The 22,877-nt window shown below is 38.7% G+C and overlaps 1 protein-coding gene across 2 annotated transcripts; it reads right to left on the bottom strand.

Moving 5' to 3' along the window:
• Positions 1 to 9,210: 9,210 nt before the first annotated feature.
• Positions 9,211 to 11,307, bottom strand: LOC140813514 (uncharacterized). 2 transcript variants are annotated; one of them, XM_073172022.1, is made up of 2 exons: positions 10,859 to 11,307; positions 9,211 to 10,717 (listed from the first exon to the last, which is right to left on the bottom strand). In XM_073172022.1, exons 1-2 carry the CDS (start codon positions 11,262 to 11,264, stop codon positions 9,321 to 9,323), a joined length of 1,803 nt encoding a protein of 600 aa, XP_073028123.1. In that variant the 5' UTR covers positions 11,265 to 11,307; the 3' UTR covers positions 9,211 to 9,320. The 2 variants fall into 2 exon arrangements, with proteins under 2 accessions (XP_073028123.1, XP_073028122.1); XM_073172021.1 differs by having other exon boundaries at positions 9,211 to 11,307.
• Positions 11,308 to 22,877: the final 11,570 nt, after the last annotated feature.

Genomic DNA, 22,877 nt, shown 5'->3' with positions numbered 1-22,877 from the left:
AAAAAGGTGATAATGTGCAAAAAGATGATCTGCCGAGATACAACTGTAATGAGGTACCACAAGGCACTCACGAACTCAAAGAATTGCCTGAACACTTGTGCTATGCATTTTTGGGCGAAAAAGATACTTACCATGTCATATTTCATCCTCTCTTGCTTCACAAGAAAAGGAAAATTGTTGAGAGTGTTTAAATCTGCACTTCGATGGTCGATTTCTGATATAAAGGGTATTAGTCCCTCTATAATCATGCACAAAATCTTGATGGAGGAGTCATACACTCCCTACGTAGATCACCAAAGGAAATTGAACACGGCTATGAAAGAAGTAGTAAAGGCCGAAGTATTGAAACTATTAAATGACGGGGTGATATACGCTATTTGTCATAGTAGTTGGGTCTCACCTGTGCAAGTTGTCCCTAAGAAGAAAGGGATGAAAGTGATAAAGAATGAAGATAATGAATTAATTTTCACTCGGACTGTCACTGGTTGCCGTGTGTAGATTCCAGGAAGTTAAATAAAGTCACTCGTAAAGACCATTTCTCACTCCTTTTTATTGCTTGAGTAATATCATCACTGTTGTTTTTATATGGCTATTCAGGATATAATCAGATAGCAATTGCACCGGATGATCAAGAGAAAACTAGATTCACTTGTTTGTATAGAACCTTTTCCTTGTGGAGGATGCCCTTTGGGCTCTACAATGTACCTGCTACGTCCAGAGGTGCATGATGACCATCTTTGCTGGCATGGTGGAAGAAATTATGGAAGTTTTTATGGATGATTTTTCGGTATTTGGCTCATCTTTCGATCATTATCTGCATAGTATGTCCCTTGTTTTGCATAGATGTCCGCGAAAAAAACATAGTTCTCAACTGGGAAAAATGTCACTTTATGGTTCAAGAAGGTATTGTATTCTGTCATAAAGTGTCATCACACGGATTGGAAGTTGATAGAGGCAAAGTGGTCGCTATTGAAAAGCTCCCGCCACCGAAGAATGTAAAGGGAATAAGGAGTTTTCTACGACATGCCGGGTTTTACCGTAGATTCATTAAAAAAAAATTCGAAATTACGAAACCAATATGCAATGTGCTAGAAAAAGAGTCAACCCATAAATTTGATGATGCTTGCTTGCAGGCTTTTGAGATAATCAAAGAAGCACTGATTTATGCACTCGTTATGACAATAGCTGATTGGAAAGAACCCTTCGAAGTGATGTGTGATGCCAGTGGCCTTGTTGTGGGAGCGGTCTTAGGGCAAAGAAAAGATGAAATGTTCGGAGCAATCTATTATGTGAGTCGCACTATGGATGTTGCACAACAGAATTACACCACGACTGAGACGGAGATGCTTGCAATGGTTTTTGCGTTCAACAAATTCAGACCATACCTTATTGGCACTAAGGTAATCGTGCATACGGACGATGCAGCAATTCGCTACTTGTTCGCCAAGAAAGACGCAAAGCCGAGGTTAATAAGATGGATACTACTACTACAAGAAATCGACTTTGAGGTCAAAGATAATAAAGGGTGTGAAAATCAGGTGGCTGACCATCTATCGAGGCTGGAGTTAAAAGACAAAAAGAAAGATGAACACATCAAGGAGACGTTTCTTGACGAACAACTCCTCGAGGTAAAATCTAAACTGCCATGGTTTGCATATATTGCTAACTTTTTATCATGTGGTCATTTTCCGCCAGACTTGAACTATCGGCAAAGGAAAATGTTCCTTCATGATATTAAATTTTACTTGTAGGATGAACCTTTGGAATTCAAAAGATGTGCCGACCAAGTCATCAGAAGATGTGTGGCAGAAGCCGAATCACGAAAAATCCTCAAGCAGTGTCACTCTGCACCCTACAGTGGCCACTTTGGAGCATCAAGGATAGCAGCAAAGGTACTACAGTCCGATTTTTTTGGCCAAGTTTATTTAAAGACTGTTATACCTTAATGAAGTCATGCGATAGATTCCAAAGGGTTGGTAACATCTCTATGCGTCATGAGCTGCCATTTACCAATATGTTGGAAGTGGAACTCTTTGATGCGTGGGGAATTGACTACATGGGACCATTCCCGACCTCTTCTGGAAATTTTATATCCTGCTTGTTGTGGACTATGATTCGAAATGGGTGAAAGCAATTGCCACCAATACTAATGATGCTCGAGTTGTTTGTATGTTTAATAACCGGAATATCTTCTATAGATTTGGAACACAAAGAGCAGTACTAAGTGATGAAGATACGCATTTCTGTAATAAAATTTTTAAAGCACTCCTGGACAAATAAAATATGAAGCACAAAATGGCACTTGCGTACCACCCACAAACAAATGGGCAGGCAGAGGTATCTAACCAGGAGATCAAGCAAATACTGGAGAAAACTATGAAGACAAACCGAAAGGATGGGTCAATCAAACTGGATGATGCACTATGGGCCTATAGGACAACATACAAGACACCTACAGGGATGTACCCATATTGGTTAGTATTTGGTAAGGCATGTCACCTACCACTAGAGTTGGAGCATCGAACCTTTTGGGCCGTCAAAATTGACAACCTCTTCTTATCTTTGACCTCAAATCATTAGATCTCCAACAAAGGGGTTGTCAATTGACATGCCTTACCTTGTTTGCGATAGTTACGAGTATCTAATGATTTGGGAGGACGTAGTGTTCTAGATCTGATTTTGAATTAAGCGTGATGGATTATTGTCGAATATCAAGCCTCCAAGAAAGAAATCAAAGGACAATGCTTCCTCTTCTCACTCATATGATATAAATAAATTTTGGAATGAAGTAACACTTTGTATCTACGAAAATACTATGTCTCGGTCGATTGATTATAAACAGTGTTCTAAATGGCGGTCGAGGCGGCCGCCTAGGCGGTAGGCGGCCCTCGACCGCACCGTCTACGCTTGAGGAGGGTGTTTTAGGCGGCCAAAGCTATACGGCGTTGGGGAGGCGGGTCGAAGCGGTGAGCAGGCGGACGAGTCGGCCAAGACAGGCGGTCAAGATTTTTAAGTTGTAGTCAACAATTTCAAAAACCTAGTCAAAGCCAACTAATTTTAAATTTCAAAACCCTAGCACACCCAACTTTTTTTTTTACTTTTGGTTTTCACTCTCATGTCTCAACCACTAAGCCCACCACACACTGTCTGTCACCCGCCGCCCGCATATGTAGATGTAGTAGATGGTGCATATGTAGATGATTTGAAAGATTATTTATGTTTATTCTAGTACATGTTCTAATGATGGATTTGCATGTATATATTTATTTGCACATTATGTAGATGATATTATATTGTATGAAACTTCTTTGTGCTTAAAAATTATTTAATTCCACATCTTACATAAAAAATGATGACTATTTGTGATTATATATGATTATCGATAAAAAATTATTTAAAAAAATTCAACCGCCTTGGCCGCCTAGTAGGCGGTCACCGACCGCCCCGCCACCGCCTCCCGCCATTTACAACCTTGATTATAAAAGAAATAGGGATAGATTTATCCACCCACGACTGTGTGATAGTGCAAGAGATCGTGCATATGGGGTGGTTGGACCTGGCCAATCACCGTCAGACGCTGTCATCCCAGTGGTTCGAGAATTTACGCAATCTTGCGAGTGAAGCACGAGGACTTCAAGATGTTGGTGCGAGGAAAATTGTTGTCATTTGACTCAGACACCATCAATTCGATCTATAATCTACCTGGCTTCGACCACGAGGAGTACATAACATACATGGCCGGCACAGTAGATTACGGTGTCATGATCAGGGACGTGTGCGTTGATGGTGCGGAATGGAGAATGAGCCAAGGTGCCCCGGTCATATTAAAGAAATCTGAACTACTCGGTGACCCAAGAAGTTGGGCCTCATTCATTTAGCAAGAATCGTGCCATTGACTCACCAAACTAGGTTACAAAGGATAAGGTGGCATTGGTTAACGCCATCATGACAGGAAAGACGGTGGACTTAGGAAAGATAATTCATGGGTCCATCATGCGTGCTGGTGCAGGGCTTATAACTGTTGGTCTCCCTTGTCCACATATTATCACTGACTTATATCATCATGTCTGTGTGACATGGGGAGCGGATGAACAAGTGTTAAAAGCCAAGGCACCAATCATAGATTTCACTGGAAACTCCGGGCATAGGCAAGAGACGTCGAGAGGCAGGCTGACAGGACAACCTATAATCAACGAGCCAGAAACCGCCGAGAACCACTACCACCACTTAACAGAACGAGTCTGAGAGAGATTATTCAGAATGGAGCAGGATATGTGAACTCAGCACCAAGAGCTGGCAGAGCACCGATACACGACGAATGCTTTTATGTCTTATATTATGGGCTTTACTTCGGTACTAGTCCAGCTGGGCCTGAGGATGCGGCCTTTCCACCACCACCAGCTTGTCTACCATAGTACCCACCACAAGACATCTCACCACCCCAGCCCATGGACGAGGAGGTTGAAGATGACGCGGACGACGATTGGGGCAACGAGTTCTAACAATCGTATATGATGTATGTGTTTCAATGCATACTGTAAGTTGGGGCTACTACCTGTAAATCTATATATCTTTATTTATATTAAAAAAATGTTTTATAAATGCGTTCAGTATCCAGTGTGAAAGAAGTAATCTATTGGCCAATAATGAGAATTGACTCCATATCGAAAGACATGGTGAATGTGTACAAATTCTTAAAAGTTCACAATCATTTATGCATTTTCGCCAAGATCAATGATACACCTAATAAGGATAAAACATTTTATCGCATGCTATGTATTACTAAACAGACGACATAATTTTGAGACCTTTTGTGATTTCTATCTGATATGAAATAACTTTTACAAGTAACATAGAAGTGATCTAGGCATTCATTGAGTTACTTTGGGCCTGTTTATATTGTATAACATATCATTTGAAGCCCTTTGAGCCTAACAAAAAGGAGATGTGTAATTGAATTTGTTCTAAAAACTGCCATATCATTATTTTGACGCACATGATCGGTTTGTACAAGTTGATTAGTGAATGAGAAGTAGTCTAGAACTTGGTTTAACACTCTTCGAATCGAAATATGGATACCGTGTGACCTTAGGATGATTTAGGCGATTTTTGGATCGTTTAAGCCTTTCAAGCCTACTAATACATCATAATAGTCCCTAGTGTCCCATGTTGAGCCGATTAAAAAATCGAATGGTATGTCCCAAGGCACACAACAGCCCTATTCTATATTATTTCTTAATCTCACACTAACTACCAAAGTCTTTAGCCTATACACTAGTTCCTACCTAAAACTGAGAGAAATAAATCCAGTTAGCATTGTTCAAATCCAAAAACTCCCATCTGTTAATAAAAGAAGATTATTGGAGGAGTTGACGAGAAAGAAAAAAATGGAAAAAGAAGGACATTTATATAAAAAATGTGAATATGAATAATGAGGAGGAATATATGTGTATAGTGTGGAAGTGGTAAACAAAAGATGATAAAGATACTTGGAATTAATGACGATGAAGAATTCAAGCAAATATGGAATATGAAAGAGGGATGAGTGTGTTGAAAAAATTTTATTTATTTGTTTTCTCTCATCTTTGATTTTCATACCTTTATTGAAGCCGTTAGCCGTAGCCTAACGATATAAGTTTACAAGACCTATTAACCGAGTCACGCATATCCAATATATTAGTGGAGAAGAACTGTAAACGAGTATGGAATTTGACCATTTACACACACATCTCGTGACATCACGTTACATTTTGGTATGATTTTCTTGACTAACTTTTGAAAAAAAAATTTAACCCAAAAGTCCTGGTGATCTGTGTGAGTTAATGTTTGTGAAATGGATGAGAGTTTGAAACTCAGTTGAAAATTATATCAATATATGAGATAACATGAGCGGCATGAATCTATCATCATGTTGGGTTGGGTAGATGAGATTTGCGATTCACACAGACATGTTAACTGTTAAGAAACGGGTGCATGCATCTGAATGGAAGATGGTGGACATGGAACCTTTGAGGCCAGGAGGATTACTTCATTCCACAAGTGGAGTTGCGTTTTTTTCCTCGGATAGTATTGAATTCAAATTTTTATTGTTTTGCTCTGGACTACCAAACTTTAAGTGTGGGGAATTTTGATAAGGACAAATATTTGCACTTAAATTACCCAATTAGTAGACATGAATTATGCTAGTGTCGAATGGAATTATGCGTTTTAGGGTTGTTTTGAATGTCAATACAGGAACTTAGGCAATATACGTATGTCGGGACCAAATGGTGTACTGTGCAGCAACAACCTCTCCCCAACTCAGGAAGCACGCACAGCTACGCGCCAAGGGAGACAGAAGCATGTGCACACCTACGCCACATCACGCGCAGCCGAGCACGCAAGAGTGCACCAGAATTCCAAAAGCATGAGCGCACCCGCGCCAATTCCCGCGCAGCCATGTGCATGATGCGTGCAGAGACATAACTTCAGCGTACGGCGCGTGTATAAAAGGACGGAAACCCTAGAAAAAAGAGGACACACAAAAAAAGGTTGAGAGAGGAGGCGTGAAGCAAAAAGTGATGGGAAGAAACTTGAAGATGAAGACCTCATCATCCGGGGACGGAGTCGCATATTTGGATTCGAGTGTTCTTTTGTGCTTTCACTACAATCTCTTAGTTATTTGGCGATATCGAACAAAATGAATCTATTTTATCGTTTTTCCGCTATGAACTAATTTATTTAATCTAAAGGGCGATGTAACTTGGTCGAATATATATTTGTGAATTGTTGATTTATATATGCGAATTTCTTCTTGTTTTATTTATATTTTCCTAATTTTATTGCTTTCAATTACTTGATCAATAATTGGACTGTCATCTTTATTCGAAATCTATCACTCGGGAGACCGGAATCGATTAGGACCATAGGAAAATGTATCGTTGGTGTCTATAGAATTCGAAAGACCTATAATTCCACCGAACCCATTGAAAGAATTATAGTAATATTGAAATTAATTAATGTTTTGTTTTAATAGGGATATTGAAATCAATATTAAATAATTAATTACTACGTATCACTTGGGAAAGGGTGCATGAATATTTGAGAATTATGGGATAGTAAAAAGGTTGAATTTATGAATATAAAAGTTGATGATAATCTAATATAATGAAGACCAAGTGAAATTGCACCTCTACATTGTTTGTTCTCATTGATTTTAAAGCATTGTGTGGTTGAATTAGTTACTTTCTAATTCATCGTAAAATTTACTTTAACTATCTGAATATTAGTTGACTATTCTAATCGCGGTAGATAATACATTATAAATTACATTCCCTGTGAGAACGATATATGGGCTAGCAAATAGTGCAACAGTGACCAATTAGTTGTGAGCCCAAATGTTTCCAGGAGATAATGAAAATGACGAAAAATTTTACAATCCAAAGCTATACTTCGAAACTCAGAAAAACAAATCCCTTGGTAAGTCCTCATTGCACGGACAATGTACGCACCCCACTGGAGGAGACATCGATTTGCAGAAAATTCAATTACAAACACACAATTACAAAAGTACATAAAGTATTAGCTCTTCCAGAGCTAGGGACAAGACTAGCCATTTCAGTAAATGTAAGTATGATTTTAGCACTTATATTTTATATATAATTGACGTGAATTAAGTTAGTTTTCGGCATGATTGTGTTTGGTAGCTGTTTTGCGTCTTATGCAGGGATTCAGGCAACATGCAATTTTATGGGGTGAAAAGCATGGAAAAACAAGTAAAAGATGGAAGGACGGCCTGATAGAAAAGGAAAGAAGATGAAAAATTCAGCAGCTGAGTCGGCCCAATATCGATTTCTGGGCGTCCCAGTGCCTGCAGTTCTGTCGGACAAATTTAAAGATGAATGTTATGCGACCTAGCACAAGATGTCATGCACCACAAGGACACTAACGTGGCTAGGTTTTTAAAGACCACTTTAAACATATTTCAAATGAGTTTTTAGTGGTTTTTAAAGAGGAGACTGTTGAGAGACATAGCAAGAGACACAAGAGCAAAATATTTCGGCACGACGATGAAGAAGGTGGGATCCGGAGATGAAGAAGCATCTTCAATTTCGTGTTTTGATTTCTTTTCTCAACTTTGAAGATGTTTAAGAACATGCTTTCTTATCTTCTTACTTTCATTATGAACTAATTTATTTATCTATAGGAACGACATAAACTGATTTGAAACTATGGTTTTAACCTTTTGATTTATATATTTTGATTCTTCATTCCATTTTTTTGCATTTCTCTGGAGTTAAATGCTATCAATTTATTGATCATAGACGGGATGATATTTTATTTATGATCTATAACTCGAGAGATGATTGCAAAAGGATCGCAAAAATACATCGAAGAATTTGTAGAGTTCGGGAGGCCTATAGTTCCATTGAAGTTGTTAAAAGAATCAGAGTGCTATTACAATTATTTAATCTTCGATATCTGATCGGGATATCAAAATTGTTATTGAATAATTATTTTTTCCAAGCTGTCCCACCAAACCAACTCCTTCCGTGCATTTCACTTTTTTAATCTACCAGCACCAAAATGGACACACTTTGAGAGATCCACAAAACCAACACTTTCATAGTAAAGTCTTCCGCACTTAAAAACCAACCCATGCCAGCAGAATAACCTCAGTTCATCTCCTATCAGATTTTGATTTTCAATGGTATATGTTGATTTTTGGGAGAATTGAGCCAGCGCTGAAGATAATTAAGGCAAATTAATTTTCCGCACTAAAAAAATATAGGTTGAAATAGAGTAAAGAGAGAATTTTAACACATCCAAACTCAAAAATCAGGAAAAATGTGAACTAGCAAATATTCCTACCCACAATTATGCCCTTCACACAAAATAACTCATGAAAGAAACCAAAAACTTTGAAAATTGATGAAAATGAGTGTGAAATAAAAGTTAAGAATCAATTTTTCATGTTTAATCATGGGATTAATGTAACGAAAAGTGACAGCTTAGTGTTTATACCTATTCCACAATAATATTATTGTTTTTTCCTCATTATGCAATAAAGCTTAAAAAAATTGAGCTTACTTTTGATACAATTGAGGCACAAAAGCTGGTCCTTTCCATGATTCATCGCTTGGTGTGGTAGCCCATCTTAATGGAATACTAAATACAGTTGACTGAGCTTAACATCTTTTAATTAACCCAAAATGGCACTGGTAAACTGAATTGAACGCAGGTAACCTTTCCTTCGTTGCCACAGTTTTAGGTTTGCAGAATAGTCAAGATGAATCAGATGCACAAACAAAAATTTTTCCATAACCACAATGCCAAAAGGATCAAATCTCAACCAGATTTCGAAACTTTACTCGCCTTTTAACACTACCTTTCCTGTCATACCCTATACCGATCTTACTATGCATCAACTTCATAGCCAAATCAGCCTTTCCTGCCTTCCTCAAGGCATTGATCATGATAGTACGAACCTTCCCTGGAATTTCTCGTTCACGATCAACAATCCCATCAGCCAACTTGCAAGCTTCTTCTATGCGACCAACCATGCACAAAACTTTGATCATATCTTCAAAAGCAGTCTCTAACACAATACCCATAGGTGCTAGCTCATCTAATATTTTACAAGCTCTTGCAACCTTTCCTGAGAGACAAAGCCCAGTTGAAAGGGCCCTAAAAGAAGCAGCTGTCGGAGTAATACCTTTATCAATCATCACATCCCACAACTTTAATGCTTCTTCATTACGGTGTTCTTTAAATAAACCAGTTATCAATATCGTGAATGTGTAAACAGTCTGATCACAGCCTTCATCTTCCATTCTCTTGAAAAGCTTCATTGCTTCATCAACCTTCCGAGCTTTCGTCAATGCATCAATAAGTACATTATAACAATATGAATCCCGTGGGCACACCTCAACCATCTCGTCAAAGAGGTTTTCAGCCTCATCCGTCCTCCCAGCCTTGCCAAGGCCATCAATGAGACTTGTATAAAATACAGCACTGACGACAACTCCTTTGTTTTTACAATATTCGAGCCACTGTAGGGCTTCTTCCAATCTGCCGCTCTTGCACAGACGATTCACAATTACACCATATGTGACCTGATCTGGTTCAAAACCTTCATTTCTCATTCTCTGAAAGAGATGCATTGCCATCTCTAAGTTCTTATCTTTAGCATATGCATCAATCAGAGCAGTATAAATTAACACACTAGGCTCACACCCATTTCTAACCATATTCTCAAAAATAGTGTACCCTTCCATAGACTTACCATCCTTGCAGAGGCCGCCAATCACTAAACTATATGCATGTGATGGAATATCCAATCTTTTCTCCAGCATTTCATGATAAAGCCTCAAACAACAATCATATTCCCCCTCTGAATAACATGCCTGCATCAATGTCAGATAAGTAATCTTATCAGGCTCCACATTCCTGGCCTCCATATCCTGAAACTTTTCAGTTGCCTTCTTGACATTCCCTGCCTTACAATAACCCTTGATCATTGTATTATAGGTGACAACGTCTGGCTTAACAGTCCCATTAGCCATAACCTCAAACACCATTTCTGCCGACTCAATAAACACTGAACTCACGAGACCATTCATCAGATAATTATAAGTATACAAACTAGGCTCAATCCCGTCATCCTTCATTTTTCTCCACACCCACAGCAGTTCCTCAACCATTCCTCCATTACTAAAGCTCTTGATCAGACAATTAGCTGCCGAAGAATTAATCAAAGAACCCTTATTCTTCAGTTCATTAAAAATTAACTTAATTCTCTCAAAATCACCACTAAAACTCAAAATATCAATCAAAGAAACGTAGCAGTCAAGATTATGGGCATACCCTTTTTGCTTACCAGCCCAGATAAAGAATCTAAACGTTATTTCAGCCCGGTTGGAGATCTGGTCCGATTTCTTCAGAATATAAGCAACAAACTTAGGAGGGAAACTGATTAAGTACTTCTGGCAAACGCTAGTCAAGTCTAATTCAAGAAATTCGCCGTTTTCCAATATGTTGAAGATCCGAGATACCCATGGGGAGGGTTGAAGGTCTGCTTTCGGCTCAGCTCTGATGAGGTCTGAAAGATCATTAAAGGGTTGAACCCATTCTGGTGGAGGAAGCGGTGCCAAGGAAGATATCCATTTGGGGGATTCAGCTGAATGTAAATTTGAGGATGGAATTTGGGCGAAAGGAAGGCGATGGGGTTTGAGGAATGCGTCGAAGAAGGTAGCGCATCGGGGTTTCGGTAGGACTGTCCGCATGACTCAGAATCCATAATTGGAGCACAGTCGAATTTTGTTCTAAATTTACAAACATGCCTTGAAAGTTTAATAATGACATTGTTATTTTTTAATTTTTTTTATTTTTACTATAAACTGTCAGATTGCACTGACGAGTGCGATCTTTGCTCCAAAAAGTGAAATCGCTCACTTTAGGCGTCCCTCACCCCGGTCCGATAGGATTGTGAGAGGAGGTAAATCATAGTGATTCAGCCAACCAGCAGCAGTTAGATCTTATGCTACGCCGCGCACAAGGAGCTCCCCCTCATTGGAGGGAATTTAACTCCTACACTGCCGCTTGCGAGACTCGATCACTGGTCATTGCTCCAAGATTTACTGCTGTTGACCAACTGAGCTAAGCCCATGAGGGCGACGAGTGCGATCTTTAAATTAAGATAATCCGGTCAGCGGCGGATAGGTGATAAATTTTGTGTGACAAGCGACAGTGCAATTTTTACACTTTATTAAACTTCGAAACAGTATATGAAAGCAAATAAAATATTTTGAGATGTTTTAAGAGGAGAAAAAATTAGAAGAAAAGATTGAAACTGTTGAAAGGGTTTGATGGTCAAGAAAGAGATGCCTCAGCGCCTATTGCTCAAATAAAAATGCAAAAGTCGAGGCACAAGCCTAAGCGCTTGATATAGGAGCTCAAGCGCATGAGCCTCACAATATTAAGTTCGTTGAAGAAAAGACAGGTGCCTGGAGTCATGCAGAAGTAGGATTGTTAGAGTTCTACGTTATGAAAACACCAACCCTTATTATGAAACAGATATTCAGAATGGATTCAACATATACGAGAGAATAGAAAATATTGAGAGGGGATGACCAAAAGCAAGAGCGGACTTGCCACAAAGACAGACAACATGTCATCCGAGGACAATGAAGCGGCTTTATCTTTGTTTTATTTTTCTTTCCCTAAATCTCTAAATGATGTTCAAGAGCATGATTTGTGGTTTTCTTTAATTCTGTTATGAACTAATACAGCTTCCGACCTTTAGATTCATCTCTCAGTCTCCATTTTTGTAATATCTCATCAGAAGACTGACCTACACAGATTCTATCTCTCAGGGTCGACTAAACCATCATAGAAGCAAGATTAGGAGCTTCGCTGATCCTAGCATACACCGCAAGCTTAAATCGCTGAATTTCTGCTTGCAATGGTCATTGAACTGTCAATTGAGCGATAATAGCCGCCTTTCTGCTCAAAGTGTCCGCGACAACACTAGCCTTTCCGGATGATAGCTAATATCGCAGTCGTAATCCTTCACCAGCTCTAACCATCTCCATTGCCTCATATTTAACTCTTTCTGGGTGAAGAAGTACTTCAAGTTTTTATGATCAGTAAAAATCTTGCACTTCTCCCCATATAAGTAATTTCTCTAGACCTTCGAAGCAAATAATACTGCTACAAGCTAAAGGTCATGAATCGGATAATTCTTCTCATGAACCTTTAATTGTCTAGACGCATATGCTATCACTCGATCATTCTGCATCAGGACTACGCTTAAACCAAGCTTCGAAGCATCTGTATATAGAATATACTCCCCTTGCCCTGATGGCATCGATAGAACTGGCGCTGAAGTCAAAGCTTGCTTCAACTTCTCGAACTCTCCTGGCAATTTGATCCCCAAATAAACTTCGCATTTTTCTTCGTCAAGGTGGTCAGGGGTACTACAATAATAGAGAAACCCTGAATGAACTTCCGTTAGTAGCCTGTTAGACCCAAGAAACTGTGAATCTCGATCACACTTTTAGGTACCACGACATGGCTCTGCCTCTGCCTTCTTAGCATGCATGACATAAGATCTGCCAACAGCTTGTCCTTTCTTCTTTGGGCGCAGTCAATGGCTTTATGCCCTTCCTCCTTGCAAATCCACTTGAATGATCCCCACATGCACTTGCCAAAGTGTGGGTGATTGCTGATATGAATCTGGCCGGGCATGGCGTTCAACGGATTGGAAGGATGTTCACGGAAACATTGCATGGACACATTAACAATCGAGGAGAGCTTGCAAGCAAGATTTCATGTCTTGAAGGGGTTCGTAATACATGGAAATGAGCTTGGAGGCCATAAGATCATTGTGGAAGTGTTCAATGAATATGAGGGCAGAACGCTTCGCGTCCGAGCGGTAAATATTACCGCCCAAGCGCCAAACCTACTGTGCGAGAATTGAACTCCGGAATCATCCGCTCCCGAGCGGTAAAACATTACCTCCCGAGCGCGAACAGTCCAGAAGACCCCGCGCCCGAGCTCGCCTGCTGTGTGAAGAAAATTTAGTTTCCTATTTTAGATTCCTAATTGTTTAGATAACTAGATTTTGACATCTTTCTGATTTTGTAACAATATATGGAAGAAAATTTGTCATTGTAAAACATTATTTTGATTTTAATCATATTGATAGAGTTTTTCTATCAACTTCAAAGCGTGGCTTTGTATACACCTTTGTGTATTTCTCAAATCAAACTTATCAAAGTTTAATACTTTGTGGCGTTTGTCGATTGTTCATCACTCGAATTGTCAAAGACGAGTTCTTTGAAGGTTCGCTTGTATTTTGATTGTTTATCTCATTAATATTTATTGCTAAACTTCCTAATTTAGAGGTGAATATTACACCATTACTTGTGTCAAAAAGATCGGGACAACATTACTGTTTCTTTATTTCATCGAATCGAGGGCGTGACTCCGTTTTGAGCGCGTTTGCTTTTCGTGGCTTGAAGTATCGCATCATTTGGTATCAGAGCTTTAGGTTCCCTTTGATTCAAGTAAGTTTATTCTTTTTATTTATCAGATCTGTATTTATCCTTCGTTTGTTATCAGATCTGTTTTATCCCTTTAGTAAAAATCTTGCGATTCTCAAAATTTCTGAGTCTTGAATATTTTTTTCTTTATTTTCGAGTTTGCACACCTATCCTTGTGCAAAAAAAAAAACAAAAAAGAAAACAAAAACAAAAAGAGCACAAAAATTCCGAAATTTGTTACTGATTGGTTTTAGTATTTTGTTCTATACTCTTGTGGGAGCCATATTCAAATGTCTCTCACAATCAAAAAAATTTATTATTATGCTATTATTTAGCATTGTATCTTGTTCCTTTTTGTGAGTCATATTCAAGTGACTCTCACAATCAAAAAAAAATTTATTTCAAATTTCTTATTTTACACAGTCCGTGTAAGTCAGTTTGCAAGTGTTGTGAAGTTTGAACTTGTGAGTTTGATGCACACAAACTAAAAAGCCTGAAAGTGTACCCTACGAGAGAACTCTCCAAATCGAGTGGCATACTTGAGTGTGAGCGTTTATTTCTTGGAGTGGCGTGTGAGGTATTTGTAGTGAGGACAAAAAAAAAGATAAGAGGGTCAAGTGAATTTTCATTGGAGGGGCTAGTGAGGATTTGTGGTGAGGAAATTTACTCTTTATTGTTTTATACTAACCTTTTCTTGCAGGTATAATGATTGACGAACGTTAATTTCAAACAATGTTAGGAGGATTGGATAGAATATGAGAGAAGAAGTTTAAGCCTCTACATGAAAAGTATAGGCGGTATTAGGAAGAGGAGACATATGATAGGCATGTTGATGAGAATAGACAAGGTAGTAGATTTGGAGGAAATAGATTGTTGCAGGTGGATCGTTATGCTGATAGGCGATGTGAGTACAATAGATGAGTAGGCCGGAGAGGTGAACGTGCATAGGGAGTCGTTGACATCCACGTGGAGGACAAGCTTAGAAGAGAAAATCATTGCTATGCCAATGACGGAGGGTAGACGTGAAACTACCAAATATGAATATAAAGGTACATTTAAAAACTCAAATCCTAGTACTTGTGATATTATATGTTGTTGGTGTTTAGCAGTTGGGCATGATATAAGCCAATGTCCACGTGAGGAGGTGATCGTAATAAAATCGCCAAATGAGCTTAATTTTCAAATGGAGGTTGATGTTGTGGGTGAGCTTGAATCTCAAGTGGAGGATGAGGTGGTTGTTGAGTCTGAACTTGGAGATGAGATGGTAGTGGAACCTGAATCTGAACTTGAGGTTATGAAAATTGTCGATGATAGTATTCCACTAGTTAGTGAGTTGAATGTTGTTAAACGATGTAAAGTGGAAGTTGAATCATTAGATGGAGGAAAAGTGCTTAAATTGTCTAATATAGATGTGGGGAGTATGCAAGGACCAATTATTTTACATAAATTTCTTGACGAACTAAATGTTTCATTGGTTCAACTGAATCTAAATTTCCTTGAGGATCAATTGAAATTTATTCATGAATTGAGTGAAAATAAATGTGAAATGGCCGAAAGAAAGAGTGAACAAAAAAGTGAGATGACCATAGAAAATAAAAAGAGAGAAAAGATGAAAAAGAAAAAAGGCCAAAGAAAAAGAAAAGAAAAATGAATTAAAGGCCCAAAAGAATGAAAAGAGTGAGGTTGAGAGTTATTTACTTTTGTATAAACCCCTTAAAGTACCTTTGCACAAAGAGGTTTATTATTACTATGATGATATAGCCAGTTCAATCACGAGCATTGTTACTTCTTCATTGCTGGATTATGGTAATGTCATGATGAGGAGGAGAGCAAGTGTTGATGGTATAAAAATGCAATGGGATGATCCGCATGACTTTGGGTGCAATCAAGGTGAGGTAAGGTTAGTTGCTAACGCAACAACCATGAGGTAAGATTTGATTCCTTAACTTAAGTCTTTGTTGTTTTGTTTACAAGAACTGGGAGAACGGGTTGAAAATGTGATGTTTACGAGGTATGAATGTGATTTAATCTTGTTGCCTAAGCGTCATAGAATTGAGAATGGTGATATATTGCATGAATTAAATTCAAATGTTATTGATTTTCAGTGTTCAAAGATTGTCAAATTGATAAGGCTTTGTCATGGTAGTGACTTGTGTGCATTAGAATTAAATTCATGTGATGAGTTAAATGATTGTATGGATAGTACATTTACTGTGTCCTATTTGCATGATTCATATTTGTTTGATGATGGCTTTGGAAGAGGATGAATGAATATCAGAATTTTTATGTTCATAATGAATACAACTTAAAGGAGAATAAATTATTCATTCTATATTCAATGCATGAGTTACGTACGAGTGATGCATATAGTGGTGTTTTTATCTTTGATAAAATGCACGATTATTTGCATATGAAAAGGTATATTGAGTGGGATTGTGAAACATGCATTGCATAAGGGATTGCCATTTTGGCTAGATTCTTATATCGTGCATGAACTATGTCTTATTACTAGTGAGCTATGGTCGTACACATATATGGATTTCATTTGTGTGTTAACTAGGTCTAAGAAGGGGAAAAACCTTATTTTGTGATACTTAATGTTATTTTATCATTTGGTGTCATTTATTATTTGGTATGTGGTAAAGTTGATGAGTTTATAGGAAAGACAACGGTGATGTTGGGAATTCTAGTGTTGATGGAGCGAGCAAACAATAGCACCTACAAACTTGAGTTTAAAGGTAAGTATGTTGATAATTTAATTCTTTTTATTACTAACTTGCTTTGTTTTTGCGTAGGTAGTCAAGATTTGAGGACAAATCTTTTTGAAAAAAAGGAGTATGATATGAATCTGGCCGGGCATGGCGTTCAACGGATTGGAAGGATGTTCACAGAAACATTGCATGGACTCATGAACAATCGAGGAGAGCTTGCAAGCAAGATTTCATGTCTTGAAGGGTTCGTGATACGTGAAAATGAGCTTGGAGGCCATAAGATCATTGTGGAAGTGTTCAATGAATATGAAGGCAGAACGCTTCGCGCCCGAGCGGTAAAATATTACCGCCCGAGCGCCAAACCTACTGTGCGAGAAGTGAACTCTAGAACCATCCGCGCTCGAATGCGAACAGTCAAGAAGACCCCGTGCCCGAACAGTAGAAACTTGCGCCCTAGCGCGCCTGCTGCGTGAAGAAAATTTAGTTTCCTATTTTAGAGTTCTAATTGTTTAGATAACTAGATTTTGATATCTTTCTGATTTGTAACAATATAAGGAAGAAAATTTTTCATTGTAAAGACATTATTTTGATTTTAATCATATTGATAGAGTTTTTCTCTCAACTTCAAAGCATGGCTTTGTATACACCTTTGTGTGTTTCTCAAATCAAACTTATCAAAGTTTAATACTTTGTGGCGTTTGTCGATTGTTTTTAAATCGGATTGTCAAAGACAAGTTCTTTGAAGGTTCGCTTGAATTTCGATTGTTTATCTCGTTAATATTTATTGCTAAATTCTTTGTAATTTAAAGGTGAATATTACACCCTTACTTGTGTCAAAAAGATCGGGACAACACAGTCGTTTCTTTATTTGATCGAATCAAGGGCGTGACTCCGTTTTGAGCGCGTTTGCTTTTCATGGCTTTAAGGATCGCATCAATTGCTCTCCTTGCACAGTGGCCTTTCTTCAGATTTTGGGGAAACTCCAAACTGTGGTGGCTTCTGCTGCCCTGGCTTCTTCCACTATCCTTGGGGCTTTTGGTTCCCCTGAGCTTAGGAGGTCCTGTGAACGGCCTCTTGTTTGGCTGAGTGTTCTACTAATTCTGCTGCCTCTTGCGCTACATTTCAAATTCAATATCTTTCAAGGCTTGTTCAGGTTGAAAATCACAAGCAGTGGCAGCTGCATAATTCGTCGGTCTCATCAACATCACATCTCGATGAATAGTGGGTCTGAGGCCATTCAAGAAATGCGTCAGTTTCTCAGCAGCATCTCTAGAAATGAGGGGCACAAAGTGACAACCCTTATCAACTTCCTTATGAACTTAGCCACAGACATGTCTCCCTGAAGGAGACTCATAAACTCCCTCATCAAGCATCATGTGATTTCAGCAGTGAAATACTTCTTATAGAAGATGTCCTTGAGTCGCACCCAATAAGGGTGGCTAGATTGACACCTTGCTCAGCTCCTTCCCACAAAAAGGAAGCATCATCCCGCATCATATAATTGGTATACCTAACTCGATCAACATCCCCCATATTCAGATAACGGAACTGCACCTCAAGGGATATGATCCAACCCTCAGCAACAAATGGGTCGGTAATACTTGAAAACTCCTTCTGACCCAGCCTCTTGAATTTATCATACATATCATGTTGTGGCCTCAGAGCCTGCTGCTCAAAGAAGCGTGACATACCCACCAGCACTCTAGTAGCAGCATCCCCATTAGGAGGTGGGGGTGCATTCTCTCTATGATTCTCATGAGTATCAGTACTATGTGCGCATCTAGGAGGCATATATCTAAAATTTTTCCAAATTCTAAGTAATTAACATGCAATTAAATCTAAGAGTCTACTTACAAAAACCATTTATCGATCAAAAATGTAACTTACATTACAACAAAAATGGCTTTTCGTAGCGCGCAAATTCTCTTTCCGCGACGCACATTGCATGATGCACAATTGCAAGATATTGAAAGTTCAAGATTATCTGCGGCAGGCGCATGCGCACCGCGGATACTGTTATCGACGGCGTACATGCGCACGCCGTTAATATCCGCAACATGCAATAGTTTTTGATCGAGCAAAACTTGCACTGTAAAACTCTTGGTCCAAATTAATAATATTTAATCTCGAAATAATCGCAAGTGCATGATGTCTAGTTATAATATAATGTACTACAGTACGAGTATCGTTCCACTATAGGATGTATTTTGCAATTATTATCTTCAGTTACTAAATCTTTAACAACGAAATTTGGATAATTGTTTTCTACTACTACAATTAAATAAAAACTCAAAGATAAAATTCAAGAATTAAATGATGAGATATATAATCTAGAATGATTAATTAAAGTTCAATAAAAATGAATTTATTGAGAATTTCGGTTCATCTACCCCTCATTATTTACTTAATTCGTTCCGTTGTGATTTTCGCTTCAGACAGGATTTCCTAATTAATTGAACATGCCCTCTCGAGCTATGCCAAACTAATTCTACTCAGTGAAGTAATTAAATTTCTTTAACTATTTATTAAAGGTGAATCGCATACCTATCTATGAAATCCTCTAGCCTTCGACCCTTAGGTCTATAACTATCAACATGTATCCAATTCCATATTTCTATGAAAATTGTTGTGAGACCCCGAGACTAAAATAGCTTTGATGGCATTTTGGTAAATAAGTTGAAAAATATTCAATTTATTTTGATGGCATTTTCATAAATAAGTTGAAAAATAATGAATTAATTTTAAGGGCAAAATGGTAATAGTGACATGTCTTTTTCATATGAAGTCCAAATGATTCGAGATTTGGATATGACATAGAAAACTCAAAGATAGAGAAGTTTCATGTTTTGAGTTTTGTCCAAATCCATTTGGAAATAGGAGAAAAAGCATCCCGAAGTGTATCGTGTGCGTTGTAGTTCTTACACTAACACAGTTTGGGAGAATGAGCATAACTCTCGCATACTTTATCCAAATTCAGTGAGGTTGGTGGCAAATGAAAGCTAAGACATAGAGCTACAACTTTCATATTTACCACTTTTGCAAATTCGAAGCCTAAAATAGCGTTTCGGTCCGAGCAAGGCGTGCACCTGCGCAGAACTGCGCGCGCGGGCAGAACCATGCGCGCATATGCGCGAGTTTGGTCGCTCATATGCACGAATGCCTCTGTAGTACACGTTATAAAGATGATAAGGATGATTTTTTGAACATAATCCTTCATTTCTTTGCTGAATCTTCGAGAGAAAAGAGAAGAAAATTGATTTCTTTTGTACGAAATCACCTCGAAACTTTGTCCAAACTTGGAACAAAATATATATTCGGAATCCTCGCGTCGAGAGCTTCCTTTTGAGGTAAATTTCTTCTAGTTTCAGCAGCTCTAAATATCAAAGTGCTGAAATAGCATGTATTTGAAGTTGAATTTCCTGTATGTAGTAGAATAACCGATAAGAAACTCATATTCGAAGTCAGAATTGAATTATGATATGATTATGATTTGATATGAATTTTTGAAGTTTCAAATGATATTTGAAACTCATATTAATGATTTTGGAGTATGTTATTGATTGGAATGAGTATGTTATTGATGTAGATAGAGTGTAATATCAATATCTTCAGGCTACATCAACTGGAAACGAAGAATTGAGGTATGTAGCGACCGGGTAACATACGACAGATATCTGTATTATATGATATATGTTGGATTGATTGGATTGATTGAATTGAGAATATGTTTCTATATGCCTTATTTGTTGATTGATGTGGCATACATGACATTGAGATTTGAATATCGATGTATAAAATAAATGTTTTGTTAACACACATCATTTGATGCATACATCAATACATGACATGCATATTGAGCTATGATCCTTGGATACCCTGATATGATTTGATTGGATTCTGGGGTTTGTGAACACAATTGATATGCTGGTATTATATGTCCCGTAAAGCATAGAAATTTGTGGCCCCGATGATTGGATATGAGATTTGGGATTTGATGGCGCTTTGTCGACGCTATCATACGAGTATCCCTTATTGAGGTCGGTGTGCCAGCTCGAGCATTGATTTGATAGCGATTCGTTTGATTCTGAAATGTGCTCAGTGGATGGGCATTTGACCTGATACCTCCACGACATACATGCATTGCATATCATATATTATTGTTTAGATATCTGTGGTATATATGATTGGTTGTTCCATACGGAGCTTTGCTCACCCCCAAGGGGGGTTGTTGTTGTCTTTGTGTGTGGACAATGGCAGGTACTCCAGGATATCAGGAGACCGGAGAGGGTACTTCTGGATGGAGCCACAGCTTGAGATGAGGTTTTATGGTTATGTCTTGTTCCCAGTATATATGTATATGTATCTATATACCGGGGCATGTCCCGAGGATATGAGATGTTTGTATGTAATTAGTTAACCCTAATCAGAGTGCATTGTAATAACGATTAGGAACTAAGGGCCCCACACTAGATGGTATCAAAGCATAGCTGGGAATGCTCTATTGAGTCTTGTGTACACGTGAATAGGCACAAATGAATTGTGCGTATGTGTTCGACTTATTTGTATTACTTGCTCTTATGTGATTTGATTCGAGGAAGTATTTGATGAAATTGATGCTATGAGATGATGATAGTATGAATTGATATGAAATTGTGATATTCATCATTGATTTGTAGATGGATCACACAAATGAAATTGCGAGTAGCAGTACTGAGAGAATAGTTGGGCAATTTGAAGGATTGTCCATGGATGTGGTGATGGGTCGATTCCAGGATATGAAAGCACCGAGGTTCTTCGGCACTGAGAGTGCGGAAAGAGCTGAAGCTTGGTTGAAGGATATCGAGCACTTGTTTAATATTGTTGAGTATTCCAAGGCTCGGAGACTGAAACTTGCCTTGTATCAGCTGAAAGACCGAGCTAAATCTTGGTGGGAAGCCGCTGAGATTGGATTGAAAGAGGCCGGGATTGAAGTCACTTGGGATGTCTTCAGGAGAATGAATTCAATAATCTATAGCAGGGAACGATGTCTGTTGCAGAGTATGCTTCGAAGTTTTCTACTTTACTGAAGTATGCACCTCACGTAGCTGGGAATGCGAGGGCAAAATATAACAGGTTTGTAAATGGTTTACATCCTGCTTTGTATACATATGTTGTTTCGGGATTGCCTACCAGCTACGTAGAGGCAGTTGAACGAGCCGAGGCTGGACTTAGGCGGGGAGGTCCACAGTATACTCCTCCACCACCGGTGTCAGCTCAGCAGCTTACTTTGCGACCGAGGGCTAAGAAGTTTAAGAAGACTGGCTCTGTTTCTTCGTCTTCTTCGAGTTCCAGTGGATCGCAGAGAGGGAGTCCTGTGATTGCCCCTTATTGTAGCCATTGTGGGGGGTAAACATACTATCGAGCAGTGTCGAGGTATGTTTGGTACTTGTTATCGGTGTGGGCAAGAAGGTCATTTCTCTCGAGTATGTCCGAACAGGGGTACGACTTCTGCTCAACCCCAGCCAGAATTTAGAGGTGGCCCTGGTATGACAAGACCTGTTGTTCCTGTTCCATCTTTTCAGCAGTCGAGTGTCCCACGATATCGAGGACCGGGTGGTCAGAGTGCCCAAGTTCCTCCTCAAGTAAGAGTGTACGCCATGACTGAGGATCAGGCGAGAGAAGCTCTTGGAGGCGTGATTGCAAGTATTTGCACGCTTTGCGATTATCCTGCACGTGTTTTATTTGATACAGGAGCATCTCATTCATTCATTCATATCTCATGCATTTGTTGCATCTCACGATATTGAGTGTACCCCGTTTTATGATACTTTGTCGATAGCCACACCAGCAGGGAAGATTATTTTGTCTGAGAAAGTTGTGCATAATTGTGTATTGATATATCAGGATAATGTTGTATTTCTGAATTTGATTGTCCTCCCAATGCACGACTTTGATTGTATTGTTGGCATGGATATCTTGTCGACAAATCGAGCTACTGTCGATTGTTTTCATGGAGTGGTTCGATTTCGACCTATTGATGGACCCAAGTGGAATTTTTACGGCAAGGGTTCCCAAGCCAAAATTCCATTGGTATCTTCGTTGGAAATGTCTCGACTTTTGACTAGCGCAGATGAGGGTTATCTTATCTACGCTATTGATGTCT

This window comes from Primulina eburnea, chromosome 15, assembly GCF_022965805.1.
Source record: "Primulina eburnea isolate SZY01 chromosome 15, ASM2296580v1, whole genome shotgun sequence".
NCBI lineage: Eukaryota > Viridiplantae > Streptophyta > Magnoliopsida > Lamiales > Gesneriaceae > Primulina > Primulina eburnea.
Note: the sequence above shows the minus strand (reverse complement) of the source record. Positions and strands in the feature narration are given on the sequence as shown.

Coding starts and splice junctions, on each gene's coding strand:
- LOC140813514 (XM_073172021.1), bottom strand. CDS start 11,264: ATGCGGACAGTCCTACCGAAACCCCGATGCGCTACCTTCTTCGACGCA.